Source organism: Equus asinus, chromosome 14 (genome assembly GCF_041296235.1).
Source record: "Equus asinus isolate D_3611 breed Donkey chromosome 14, EquAss-T2T_v2, whole genome shotgun sequence".
In the NCBI taxonomy this organism is placed as follows: Eukaryota; Metazoa; Chordata; class Mammalia; order Perissodactyla; family Equidae; genus Equus; species Equus asinus.
Window position 1 is genome coordinate 15,828,585 of NC_091803.1, and position 13,852 is coordinate 15,842,436.

Consider the following 13,852-nt stretch of genomic DNA (forward strand, 5'->3'; position numbering starts at 1 on the left):
GCCTGGAACCTCTGTGAGGGAGCTAGAGTCCCGGAGCCCAAGGCCGGGGGGTGGCTTGAACCCCTCTCCCAGCTCCTGCCCGGGCGGCACTTTCCTCCTGATTGGCCATCCCTCGCATGGGGCACTTGGTAGAAACCGCCGTCCTCAGGGCTCAGCCTGGAGAGTCCATGTGCTTCTCGTGTGGGCTGCAGCGGTCGCCGAGCTCACAGGCTGTCTCCAGAGACATACCTGTAGTCTGACTCCGCTGGCCTTGCCTGGCTTTTGGGGCGAGCCGCCACCAGGAGGACCCAGTGCTCTGCAACTCCAAGAGGAGTGCCGAGAGATGCGCTGAGGGCGTGTCTGCGCCAAGCCTCGTGGGCGGTGCGCCAGGCTGCAGGGACATCTCTGACCCTCAGGCGTGTGCCGCACACCAGCGGCCTGGAGCGCGGTGTAGCTCTCAGCACGGGGAGCCCGCACCATCTCTTACCTCTCAGGCAGAGTGATCAGCGGCCTCACCAAAAGCTGGTTCCTTTTGGAGTTTCTCATAAATTTGTACCCCAAATTTTTTATTACTTTTTTTTTTTTTTTTACAAATTATACTTTATTTAAGGTATTTCTAATTTGTTGAAGTTAGTGTGATTTGAAGATTGTCCTGGGACCCTAGATTCATGGTCTGTCAGAGCCAGAAGGGGTTCCTCAGAGGTATCTTGTTTGACGAGGAAGAGACAGGACCCGCGAGGGCGCGGGGCCCCAGCTTCTAGGGCAGACTTGCCCGGCTCTGCCCTCTCTCCCTGGCCCGAGTCATGGCCGCTCGGGCCTCCTCCTGCCCCTGCTCAGCGTCCGTTTGTGGAGTGCGTGAGTGAATGAGTGAATGAGTGACCGACGGGTAGATGACTCTATACTCAATAAAGCAGATCAAAGTTAGTTGCAAAAATGTCAGGACAACTTTTCCTTATGTAAAGTAATCCTAGAATCCTAACTGGGCCCATTTTAATGAAAAAACAATAGAGCTTTTTCTTGTCAATGCATGACTGTGTTTCTGACCCAGAACAAAGTTTCCGGCAAGTCTGTTCTCTGGCGGCTCGCTGGCCAGGCCTCGCTGCACTCTCCCCGCCATTTCTCCTTTGCCTCTCTGGGGTGGATGGTGGACTCCATTCACCGGGGGCCCGCGCCCCTCTGAGGAGACCATCCTGCCATCTTGGGGGAGATGGTTGAGACCTCATCACATTTGTCACCAACCATGGCGTTTATTTCTCCAGTCTCCTAATCTCTCATCAGCCTGCCCAGTGGGTACCAGGACTCGTTTTTTATTTCTAGATTAAATCTAATTTTCTCACTTTATAGCTGTTTTTGACCCTACCAGTGGTGTTATTATCTGATAATTTGCCTTTTTATCCTTTGTTACAGTTAAAGGGTCCCACTCAAATGCGTTCAGCATCTGACTACATGAGAGGGAGGTTGCAGACCTTACATTTTTTATTATAGAGCAATTTCTTCTAAGTCTGTTAAGGTTTTAATGTTTGCCTTCACAAAAAATGAAACGCAGTTGCACAAATTAATGTTCTTTGTCCGCGTCTTGGGGGAATCCTTTAACACTGCGCAGTTAATGGAACAATTCGGCAATAGTTCTTCCAAAGTTACTGCGCCTTATCTTCATCTGATCTAACAATCAAAACATATCCTCTAGTAACAAGACTTCTCTGATTTTAATTATCTCAACCTCTTGTCGCCGGGAGTGAAGATCTCCCGAATATCGAACTCGCACACAAAAGACATTAGCCTTCCCCAAACGAGGGCGTCTTCTCCCTCGCCCAAAGGAATAAGGTTAATTGAATGAAATACCTTCCCAGGGCTTTTTTTTTCCTAATGTGTATAATTTACAGTCTCAAATCTAAACTAAGCAGCGATGCAATTATTAGGAAAATATTTTATGAATGAGACCTGTCACATTGGCAACCTGATGCTTTTGTGACAGGGTCTCTGCCCCCGTGGTGCTGGCTGCTCGGAAGGAGCAGGGGGCTGCCCCTGGGCCTCCCGAGGGGCCTTCCTCTCCGCCTCCCTCTCCCACGTCCACTCTCCCCCGGTCCCCCAGTCTTTTCCTTCTTGGACCGTATCGTCCAGCTTGGGGGGACTCTGGGACGCACTGTGTGGGACTTGAACCAGGATCTCTGTTTGAGGATGCTGCAGTTTCCGGCCCATCTCTCGGCATCTGGGCATTGTGGGTGGTTTTGCCGAGAACATTTGGAAGTGGTCTTTGACAAATGCTGACGTGCTTGATGACAGGCACTGATGGGGCAGGGGTGAGGGGTTGGTCTCTCAAGGGCAGAAGGCGTAATGGCTGGTATCTTCGGTCTCAAGCTCAGTGGGGTGTTCTCTACCAGTGCACTCTGGTGGCCCACTCTGTAGTGGAATGTATTTAGGGACCAATTGGTTTGCTTTCTCTAGCACCTTGAAACTCCCATCTCTGCAACTAATATTTCTTCCCTTCCCTGAGACACCCGATTTGTAATTCTGTGAGGAGAAATCGACAGTGGCTTGTTCACCAGCCTTTCTCTCCCCGTGTTCCACTTTTTCAAGCCAAGTTCACCATAAACTCATCACTGTCCACATACAGTGGTGCATCCCTAACCTTTAAATAGACATCGACACAGGCTCAGAAGTGGGAGATGTTTCTGCCTGCCTAATCTGACAAGCGCTCAAGCACAATGCCACTTGTAGGATAATTCTGGATCCCTAATTAATGAAATAACCCAACTGCCATGACAGGGCTGCTGTTTTTGATAAGTCTTACTCTGTGGTCTTCTGTTGGAACCTTGAATACAGAGACAGTGTAATTAGGCAGCCACCTGCACCACGCTCACTATAGCACAGAAAATAACGCTACCAATGGCTTCAGTTTAAAATGGATATTTATGAGAGGCTAGCAGAAGAATGCTGGCCTCCCAGAGGGAGAAATTGTATTTTCTAAAGTTATGCTTTAAAGAGCAGTGCTTCCCTCTGGGTGAGTGGGCAGGTACTAAGATCACCTGGGAGACTTCCCCAAACTGCCCGTGCCTCCCACCCTTGTACCTTCACCCCTCCTCCTGAGGTTCCCCGGGTCCTGTGGAGCACGCTGTGTCCCTCAGGGCTGGGACAGGAAAAAGACTGATCACCGCTTCTCTGGACTCATTGGCACCTTTAATTCTGAACCCTGCCTCTTTGGTGTCAGAAGTGCCCTCAGCCGGCAGTATGTTTACTCTGCGCCAACGCTGCCCTCCATCAAGTTTTTTTTTTTTTTTTTTTTTTAAAGATTTTATTTTTTCCTTTTTCTCCCCAAAGCCCCCCGGTACATAGTTGTGTATTCTTCGTTGTGGGTTCTTCTAGTTGTGGCATGTGGGACGCTGCCTCAGCGTGGTCTGATGAGCAGTGCCATGTCCGCGCCCAGGATTCGAACTAACGAAACACTGGGCCGCCTGCAGCGGAGCGCACGAACTTAACCACTCGGCCACGGGGCCAGCCCCTCCATCAAGTTTTAACAAGCATCTCATCGACGTCTCAGTGTGTGCAGCTCTAATGTCAACATCTTATTTGACTCACCATGCCGTGGTTAGGAGAGGCCAGGCCCCGAGTGTCCAGCCTGTGGCACGAGCGAGTTCTAATGTCAGACATCCCGATAGAGAGCTGGGGGTCCGAGCCTCCCGGAGCCTTGTCTTGGCTGGGTCTTGAAGGCACTGTGAGCACAGATTTGAGGAGGGCAAGGACACAGGAAAGAGATGGATCTACCCGGCAGTGGAGGAGAGGCCCCCAGGGAAAGATCACACTGGAGGCAGTCTTGGACAAACCGAAGGACTCCGTGCTAGGAGCCTCGAGGTCCGTATTGGGGTTGAGGTGGGAGCTGGAGGTCATGAGTGGGTCCCTATAAAATCACTGTAAACCGGCAGGTGTTACTGGAAATGCTCAGGAGCTAATTCTTTGTGGGAATCTACGATGGGTCCTCTTGCAAAGACACCTGTGCCCCTACTCACTTGCTGAGTCAGTCCAGAAATCTCAGCTGCAGACAGTTCCCAGCTTGCTGCACACTTGGCTGACCATGACCTGCGATGTCTAGGTAGCCTAGGAATGGAGCCAGGCCCTCCTGGTCTGGGATGGCAGCGTTCCATGAGGAGGAGTTGGCTCCCATCCACCCTGTGCCTGGGGCACACCTGAACCCCAGCTCGTGGAAGTTGGAGGTGGCCTGTGACAGGGTGGCCGTACAGGGCTCCTCCTCTTCTGTCCAGAGCCACGTGTCTTCCGCCTGCAGCAAGCCCTCTGCCAGAACCGCCATTCTCCCCACCCACCCCATCTGGCCTGGGGGATTTCCTCTTCCTCGCCTCCTCAACATTCCTGTAGTGCATGCACAGCACCCACCTGGACGTCCCTGGGCTTCTCCCCCGTGCCCAACATCAGGAGATCCTAAATTTCCGTAACTGCTGCCTCTCACCCAGGAACCATGGAGACCAGGGCGGGTGCTCGTTCAGGTGGAAAAGAGGTGCATGCTGCCTGGCCCGGACCCCAGAGATGCAGCGTCAACCTGGAGCCTGTGCCTCAGACACCTGCCCTGACCCAGGGAGCCCAGTCACACTTACTCAGTCATGACTGGTGGCCCTCAGCCCAGGAGCCCCCGTGAGGACAAGGGGTCCCACCCTGACGCCCCTGGCCTGAGCTGTCCATCTTCAGAGAGCCGGGCTCTGGTCATCCTGGAGGAGGGGGACGGAGCCATCTGCAGGCTGCAGCGTGGCCGCCTCTCTGACCCACAGTCTGTTGTGGCACGGAGGGCTTGCTGCCGTGACCGCTGGCTGTGAGACCCGGAGACGAGGCCTCTCCCGAGGTCTTTGCAGGAGTCTCCCGTGCCAGAGATGGCCCTAGAGCACAGACTGTCCTATGTTGTAACGTGACTAAGACACATATCTTTTATAAATGCAGTGCCTAACTCGCTACATGCCAAAATACTTTGCATTTTTAATTCAATTTCTTTATTATTTGAGTCTTAGCCCGGATTTTAAGAACTTCATACAGATAATTCTTCCAGCAATTGAAGACACAGTTGATGAGCTCCTACCAAGTTCCCGGAACCGTGTAGGTGCCCTGTCTCGTTACAGTGTGTGCTCTGTATCATAGAACGAGCATGTTCGAGGGGGCGTGGCAGCCTGCACCTGCTCATCCTTCGTCTCCTCAGCCCCGTGCTCTGAAAACACTTGTTCTTAACTCTCCCCAGTTTCCCGGTGAGAAGCACGAGGCCCAGCAGGCCCAGGCCGTCTCCCAAGATTACACTCAACCAGCCCGTCTCTGGCCCTTGCCCTGCTCTCGCCTCTGGCTAAAGCCCGTGCGTGTTCCCTGCACGGGACCTTTTCAGGAAGATCACTCAGTCCCCAGACCCGGCCTTCACAGCACTGGGGCAGGCTGCCTTTGCGGCCATCAGCGTTTGAGAGCCAGAGCTGCTCCGGGCGCCTGTGTTCCCCCAGTGCAGCGGGGACGTTAGGAGGTGACAGCGGGGTGTGGAGAACTTCGTAAGTGGAGCCCCGGCTTCAGAAGCAGAGTCTCTTCAGAAACAATTGCGTCATACGCAGTACCAGCCACCAGGGATAAGTAATAATAACTACAGTAACAATAATAACCACCCTTACAGAGTGCTGTGCCGGCACCAGGCTAAACATTCAGTATACGGTATTTCATTTAATCGTCACAAAGCACTGTATGCGGGTGCCATTATCCCCATTTTACAGATGAGGACACCGAGGCTTAGAGAGGCAGAGCCCGGCCCCAGCCTGTCTGGGACTGCGGCGCCCAGGCGGGCAGCGAGCTCCTGGCTGGGCCTCGGCACACCAGCGCCTCACTTCCTCCAGGAATGGCTGCAGTTGGGCCGCGTGGCCTCCGCTCTGACAGGGTCTCCTTTAGAACTCAGTGACTTTTTTTCTTCCTTGGGACAGATCGATAGATGCTCTGCAGAAGTGTTGTGGTAATTAGTTAAATAAGGTAGTGTATGAGATGTAGGGCCAAGGCCCACCCTATGAGCGTTAGCAGAATCCGAGAGGAGAGTCTGTCCAGAGAAATGACGGGCCAGAGCGCCCACTGCTCTTCCAGATCTGGAGTCTCTGTGAGTAGACTTCCCAGGTTCCCAGCAGCAAGTTTCCGTTCAGAGAATCTGTTCAGAGGATGGTTGGTCCTTTTTCCATGATGGGCATTTTCAGGATCAGAGGCCAGTCTTCCGCCCCATGCTGTGTGTTTCCTGTACCTCACCTGCCAGGTGAGCATGGTTCTGAGGCGTGGTACTCCATGGAGACCTCGGAGAAGACAGGCTAAGGGTGCTCGCGGCAGCCCCTGCCAGGCCTCTGTGCAGTTGTCCACCCAGCAAGACAGAAACGTGGTCCGAGGTTGACAGAGTGGTCTCAGGTTCTTTATCATTAAGCTGCCGCCAGGGAGGTGGCCGAAGTTCCAGTGGAAGCTGTTTAGTTCTCTGTGAAAACTGTCACATCCAACCACGTTACACAGACTCCAGTCTTAGAACCTGATCGGGGCTGATCACAGGTCTGCAGAGAGGCCCTGCAGCTGTGCCCCAAGGCAGACCAGACTGGGTCTCGGCAGTGATACTGGTCCCCCATTGAAGGTCCTGCAGTGCCAGCATCTGCCCTGGGTCGTGGCCCTGTGCCCCTTAGCTCAAGCCTCAAAGATAATTGCAATTCCCATTTTACAGATGAGAAGGGTATTAACGTGCCTGGAGGCGCCCAGCATGTAAGGGACAGAGCTGAGTCTGGGTCCGTGCCATGCCAGGTTCTAAGTGCTGCGTATGCCCCCTTGCTGCCCTCCAGCTTGCTGTCTCCTGTTCTCTGAACACGACCAAGTTTTATGTGTGTTCTGTGTCCAGCGTCAGTGATTTCCTCCGTCTGCAAGGTGCTTTGCATCCCAGCAGCCCCGGATAATCTTTGGTTAGGGACCACTGGCACGTTAGCGCCTCGTGCTATTCGACTGGAGGCAGAGAATGAAATAGTCACTTCTTGACGAGCACCTTCCGAGATTCCTTTTTCGGAAAATGAGCGCATGCTACCCCCTGTTTGGTTGTGATGAGAAACCATTATAATATAGAAAGTTGGCACGAGGTCTTCGAAAGGAACTAGGGCGAGCAATTTTACACAATGGAAAATACACACACACAAAACTGCCAGCAAAGGCAAGAGGAAAAGATGGTTTAAGTAAGTCTTGTTTACAGCACACCTGAATTCTGGAGACAGAGGCGGGCTGGGGTTCAGGCTGATGGCCAGATGGGCATCTCCCCAAACTCAAGAGTGTTCTCAGTCAGCTTTCAACTGTGATCATAGTCATGGCTGGTCAAAGCAACCAGAAGCCCTGTAGGTAGGAAGGTGCGTTGATCCAAGCGCTGGAATTTGTTCACCCCTGGCTCAGAAACAGGCTAAATCGTCAGGATCAAACCCCCTGGCCGGGTCTTTGTGTCTTATGTTCCACTGCCTCATTTCTGCCTCTGGGGGTGACCAACAGCAAACTAGTCCAGAGCACCTTTGTGGAGGGAAGCACCCTCTGCTGACCACCCTACACCAAAGACCCTTCCTGGCCAGAGAGCCCTGCAGAGCTGTGGGCAGAAACAGCCACATAAGTGCCTGGGGGCTCACAGACTTGAAAGGAGCACGTCAGAGCATCATAACGCCTGAGAAGTGGCCGGTGCTCCCCTGGGCCCTGCAGGGCTGTGTGGGCCAGAGCCCCTTGCCCATCCTCTCAACGAGCCAGCTGTGCCCTGCTGTGGCCTGCTGGCCAGGGCGCCCCGGGACGGTCCGTCCCCACCCCCACAGAACTCAGATGACCATCTGCTGGGGAAACCACTCACCGCCAGCGGACGGGCCTCCACTCCTAAAATGCCCCCATCTGGGGGATCCGAAAGTGCAAATGCTTTTTTCCCAATGCCGACCTCAGCAGCAAAGGGGCTCGTATCTCTTGTTAGCAGGGTCCCACCAAAGGTGTTGACAACCAACCGCATGCGTCAGCTAGCCTAACAGATTTTGTGAAAAGCCACATGCTGCTTTTAAAACGCTAGGAGAGTTTCTCTTCATTCTGTTTGCCATTTCATGATATTTCATACAAAATGGCCTTTTTTTCCTCGTTCTGTTTTCCACTTCCGTAAAGCTTTTTCTGTCTGCTTGGATTAAGTTTTATGTTCCCACCTTATGTTGCCGAGCGTGTGTGTGTGCATGCACATTCGTGCCTGTCCCCACTCACACACGCTCACAACAGACCAGAAGAGTGAGGGACAACAGGTGACACCACACGTTGTCACCTTTCATTGTACGTGTTTGCGTTCCCTTGGGGACGGCTGGATGCTTTACAGGGAATGTAGTCAGTGAAGTCTGTCTTAGTCCTGTCATAACAGAATGTCATAGACCTGGTGACTTATAAACAACAGACATTTATTTCTCACAGTTCTGGAGGCTGGAAGTCCGAGATCAAGGCCGTGGCAAATTTGGTGTCTGGCAAGGGCCTGCTTTCTGGGTCACACATGACCCTCTTCTCACTGTGTCCTCGGGCGGAGTGGACAAGGGAGCTCTCTCCCTGGGCCGCTTTTGTAAGGCACTGACCCCACTCAGGAGGGCTGCACCCTGTGGACCTAATCTCCCCCCGAGGGCCCCAGCTCCTGATGCGTCACACTGGGGGTTAGGACCAGCGGATGAATTTGGGGGACACAGACATTCAGTCTACAGCAAAGTGCACTGACCTAGTTCACACGTGGCCACTAATGAAATTCCTCTCTGTTTGCAGCAACTGGAAGAAAAACTCAAAGGACAGGCTGACTATGAGGAGGTGAAGAAAGAACTCAAGTAAGTGTGGCAGTGCCTGCTCGGCTACTCCCAGCCAGGGCTCGTTGGGGACATTTGCTGAGGAAACAGCGTGCCAGCGAGGGGGCAGCCACGGGTCCTTGCGCTCGGCCGCAGCGGACACTCCGCCACTCGGCCTTGTCCTGGGCTGCCCAATGCTGTGGGTGTTTGCACACAGGCCTGTGCCCAAATTCTTTGGACTTTTTATAAAAGTCTGTGCATTTGAAATGTGCCACTATGCACGGAGTCAAGGGAGACATTGCCATGATAGAAATCAGAAAACCTGAGCTTACTTTTCGGCTGTAACTTCTCCAAACAGAAGCAGAGCAGGGTGTCGAAACATTTTCCAGTCGAAAGAGTGCATATGGCCTTAACCTTCCTGGCCACCTGGATTCCGGGACCTTCTCCCAGCTTCCAGTTCCCCATCCAAGAGGCGGCCGCTGAAGGCTTCTCGTGACTTCAGTGCTCATGCTTACATTCTCCAGCTGAGAAGTTCCTTCCTCAGGCCCCACCGCCCAGCCTGGCCCTCCCACCTCATGCTCCTTCCCCCGCCTGCCCTTGGTGCTCCTGGAGCTCCTGGACCCTGGTCCCTACCTGTCCCCAAGTCCAGCGCTATCTGAGCTCACAACCTCCTCCCCTACCTGGCGCTCCCAGGCAGCCTCCTACAGTACACAGGCCCCCCTTGTCCTCCTGCCATGCCTGCAGGGTCTCACCCTGGGCTTCCCCGCCTGCACAGCCAGGTTATGAAACACTGCAGAGGACGTCACTGCTGTGTGTGGACCGGGCCCCCGCAGGCCGTGTTCTGCCCTCCACTGCTTGCCTGCTCTGTGCTTCCCTGGGGGCCCTTCTGTGCCCTCGGCAGACGCCCTGGTGCTCTGCCCTAGGGAGGAGACAGATGTCCCTCAGCTTCCCCCTTTGCCTGGCAGTCACTCCTCTGGTCTTCTGCTCCCTGTCTCTCCAGGCCAATCCCTTCGCCTGTACCCTGGGTCCCTTCCTTCCCGCTCCTCCCTGCTGTTCCCTCAGCTCCTTTCTCTCTTACTGACATTTTAATTTCTCCTTTTAAAAGCCTACACCCACTCGCCATGCCATCTCTGTTCGTAATTCCATCCCCTGGGGTTTGCTGAAACAGCCCATCGGAAGGCCTCTTCCGCCTTCTCACCACATCCAGTAGCCATCGCTTGGTGCTGACCTCCTCCAGCCCCTGCTTAGGTGGCTCCCCTCAGTCCTGTGCCCACCACGGTCTCTCTCGAGCATCTCACCCCGCCCCCGGCCACAGACGGCACCTCCCTGGACGGCCCCTGAGCCTCTTGGCGGGTCCAGCGTCCTCAAGCTCTCTACTCCCCTGGTTTCCTACATAGGGGTGGGTATTTTTGCCTGGTTGACCTGCTATACCTGCCTCCCGTGCCAGTCTCTCCTTCCTCTCCCTCTCCTGATCCCCTCAAACGAAAAAAATGTACACCTGCTCCTAGTGTCAAATCCGAGAAACGTGAGGCCTTCTCCCAGGCCCCCTCCCATCCCAGGCCGAGGCCAGTCCCACACCTCCTCTGAGCTCGTCTCTGTTCCCCGGGAACCACGGCTTCTTGACTCGGGCCTGCAGCACGTCCCTCGTCTGTTCCCTCCCATCCGCCCACCTGCCCAGCTTCTCACTGGCCCTCGCCCTCCTCCCAGAACAGGTGCTTTCTGCTGCATCTGCACACCACGGCCCCCACTGCAATGTAGTGCCTAAAAGCCCCAGTGGGTGGCTTTTCTGATAAAATGTGTCCCTGGCCTCCCACTTGCTAGTGATCTAAGTGCCTCCTTGGACTCACACCCCGTTCCCATCCCATCCCTGCCCCAGGGTCCCCACCCCGCTCTGTGGCCCATAAAGCATCCTGCTCCTTCAAGGCCCCTCTCAGCACTAACTCCTCATGAGACAGCCCGTCTACAGCCCCGTGAGGTCTCTCCTGCCTAGGCCCCCAGCTTTCCTCTTTCCCTGGCTGGCTGGAGTTGCTCTTCTCCTGTAATAGCCTGTAGAGTTCGTGAGGGTGAGTGGCAGCGTGGTTCTGATTCTCCACAGTGCCTGGCACATGATAGGTCGTCAGGAAATATCTGATGAATAAGTGAAGAGACACTGGTGTTTTTAGCGTGAGCGCATAGACTCACTTAGTCTTTTCTTACATAATCCTAAAGAAGATCTCAGACCAGAATATAGCTGTAAACACGTGACAGTCACTAAGAAAGGACAAGTTCCAGACTGCGTGCTGCTTCTCTCCTGCCTGACGCCATGGTGCCGAGTTCTTTTAGTATTTCCAGGAGCTCACTGTAAAATAAAATGACATGCTCTACCTCCGGGAGCTCCTATTTGTTCCCATTTTGTTAGTTTACTGGACGGGGGCACAACGAGGATAGAACCGCAGAGAAACTGGGAGCGGCTAGCTCCTTGCTGAACCTCGTGGTGGCTGAGGCAGAGAGCGAGCTCCCGGGGCCCTGGGCATTTTTATACCCCGTGGTCTCTGAGTGACACTTCTATGGAGCTTAGAGGGGGCTGAGGCTGAGGTCACAGTGGTGAGGATGCTGAGAGTGCGCAGGTACCTGCTGTCATGCTCCCCTTCCCTCCTCGTGTGTGGCGGGAGCACCCCAGCCACTTGGGGCCACTAGGACTCACTGGTCCTTTGCTCTTGTTGGACTCAACAAAAAGAAAAGAATGTCCACGCGAAAGGAATGCTGGAAACCGCAGTTCTGGGCACCTGAACTCACTCCGTGCTCAGACTTGTTGAAACAGGCTGGAGACGGGAGTGGTTTCAGCGATAAGGAGAACAAAGGAGGAGCCCTCGTGCTCTCCCACCGCTGGCCATGGCCCTCCTCCCCCAGCCCGGGGCTGCAGCCCTCTGGTTGTGGGACCTCGCTCTGCTGAGTTCCCCTGGTCCGCAGGTGTCAGCTGCCACCTGAGCGTGTGGGGCCGTGGCCAGGGAGGTGACGAGGCTCCTATCTCTGGCTTCCTTGCTACAACTTTTTCATTCCCTCTAAGCTTCACAAATACATTCCACTTGCAACAATGTTATGTCTGTGTTAAACTTTAAAATTATACTCTGAACAGACCTGGTGTGATTCCATATGGAATGATTTACATGCTGGGCAAGAAACTTTTGCTGGCCAACTGCTAGTGGAATAGTTATTCTAGAGACACTATCAGATGATAATGCTGCCAGGGAAGTTGTTCAAGTTGTCAGTGCCTCAGTTCCTGGAGAGCAGGAAATTGTGATGTTAATGCTCACTAGCGTGGCCTTATCAGAGACAGGAAAGGAAATAACCACTCTGCTTGCTCTTCACAGCATTCTGAAATCCATGGAGTTCGCACCGTCCGAGGGAGCTGGCACACAGGTACACGGTCTCACTTTGCTTTGAGTCTGTGTCAGCATCAGCATGAGGGCCGTCACTGTTCGTCCCTGGGCCAGCTTCGCCATCTCGATATTTCTATGAGCCCTCTCTCCTAGAGCTGACGAGTCATTCCTCAAGAAACTTTAGCCAAGTTAAAGCAAATTATTGTTAATTAAAAAGAGGCAAAGGGCGGGCCCAGTGGCTGAGTGGTTAAAGTTCCATGCGCTCTGCTTTGGCAGCCCGGGTTCAGATCCTGGGCACAGACCTACTGCACTCATCAGCCATGCTGTGCAGGTGTCCCACATACAAGATGGAGGAGGATTGGCACAGATGTTAGCTCAGGGCAAATCTTTCTCAAGCCAAAAAAAGAGGAAGATTGGCAATGGATGTTAGTTCAGGGCAAGTCTTCCTTACCAAAAAAAGAGGCAAGAAGAGAAAAGTTAGTTTTCCAAACTGATAACTCAATTCAAGTGAAATTGAGGGTTAACTTGGGCAGGTACTCAGAACATGGATGAAAACAATTCAGATTGTGTTAAGGGTCGGCCCAAAGGGACTGGCTTAGGAACTTTTCTTATTCACTGCCTCACCTGGAGAAGGAACAGGGGCAAGGTGACAGTGGCACCTGGTAACCTGGTAGCCAGTTAAAATTTAAGTCATCAGATGGAATCCTGCTCCTGATGTCCAGAAGGCAGCTGACTCTGGCTGGCACCAAAAAAGGGTTACATTTACAGTGACTTTCTGATGGGTTTGTGGCTCGACAGCCAGTCCTGTCGCCAGATGAGACACAGCTTTAGCCTGCTCGAATTGGGGGATAGAATAGAGTAGTCGGTTGTCGAGAAGTTTTGCAAGTCTAGAAGGAGAAAAATTACTTCAAATGAAGTGAGTTCTTTTGGAAAGGAACTTGAATGTTTTCCACGTGCGTGTTGAGCATCCTCAGAGGAAATCAGACTTCTGTAACGTGAGAGAGTCAGCGTGGGTGGAAAGCTGTCAGAGAGCAGGGGTGGCGGGCCCTGGTAGCCCCGGGGTGGGAGGGCGGCCGGCCTGCAGTGAGCCCTGCTCTGCCCCATCTAGGATGCATCCAAGCCCCTGGAGGTGCTGCTGCTGGAGAAGAACCGCTCGTTGCAGTCCGAGAACGCCGCGCTGCGCATCTCCAACAGCGACCTGAGCGGTAGGTTGACAGGGTCTCGCGGGCCGCACTTAGTCCCTTCCAGGGGCTGAGGAAGCGGATGGTGGCCCGTGAGTCTGGGCTGATGCATGACGGGAAGGAACATCACCGGCTGATGAGAACCTTGACTAATGAGCGTTTGGTCTCCTCCTCCGTCCTCCTCACTGCTCCTCCCCTCTCCCCCCTTAAAGCCGCGGATGCTGAGACGTGTGGCCGCAGGGCGTCTGCGGAGGTCGGTTAGGCCTGTGTGGCAGGTGATCCCAGGAGGGACACAGAGGACGTTGGCTTTTCTGAGCTTTTCCTAGTCGTGCGGCTTCTCTTGTGGTGTCTCCGGGGGCCCTGCCCTTCCGGGCTCAGTGGAGCTTTTCTTCCTTTGTCAGGTTTTCCTTGGGAACGCATCCCCCATCCTTAGCCTTTCTTTGCTCATCCCAAAATGGTGGCGTCACTGACTGCTTCTGGTTTTGGCAGCTGGTAAACCGTTTAAAGTGTCTCGGGCTCCGATGATAATTCATTCTTA

At 53.8% G+C, this 13,852-nt stretch overlaps 1 protein-coding gene across 7 annotated transcripts in view; it reads left to right on the forward strand.

The window, feature by feature from the left end:
- Window positions 1-13,852, forward strand: part of CUX1 (cut like homeobox 1) — a 359,761-nt gene that overhangs the window by 271,971 nt on the left and 73,938 nt on the right. For all 7 annotated transcript variants that reach the window (XM_044746858.2, XM_044746859.2, XM_044746857.2 and 4 more), the window contains exons 12-14: window positions 8,758-8,816; window positions 12,125-12,173; window positions 13,242-13,338. In XM_044746858.2, coding sequence (XP_044602793.1) covers window positions 8,758-8,816; window positions 12,125-12,173; window positions 13,242-13,338 — 205 coding nt within the window. The remainder of the gene's footprint in view (window positions 1-8,757; window positions 8,817-12,124; window positions 12,174-13,241; window positions 13,339-13,852) is intronic.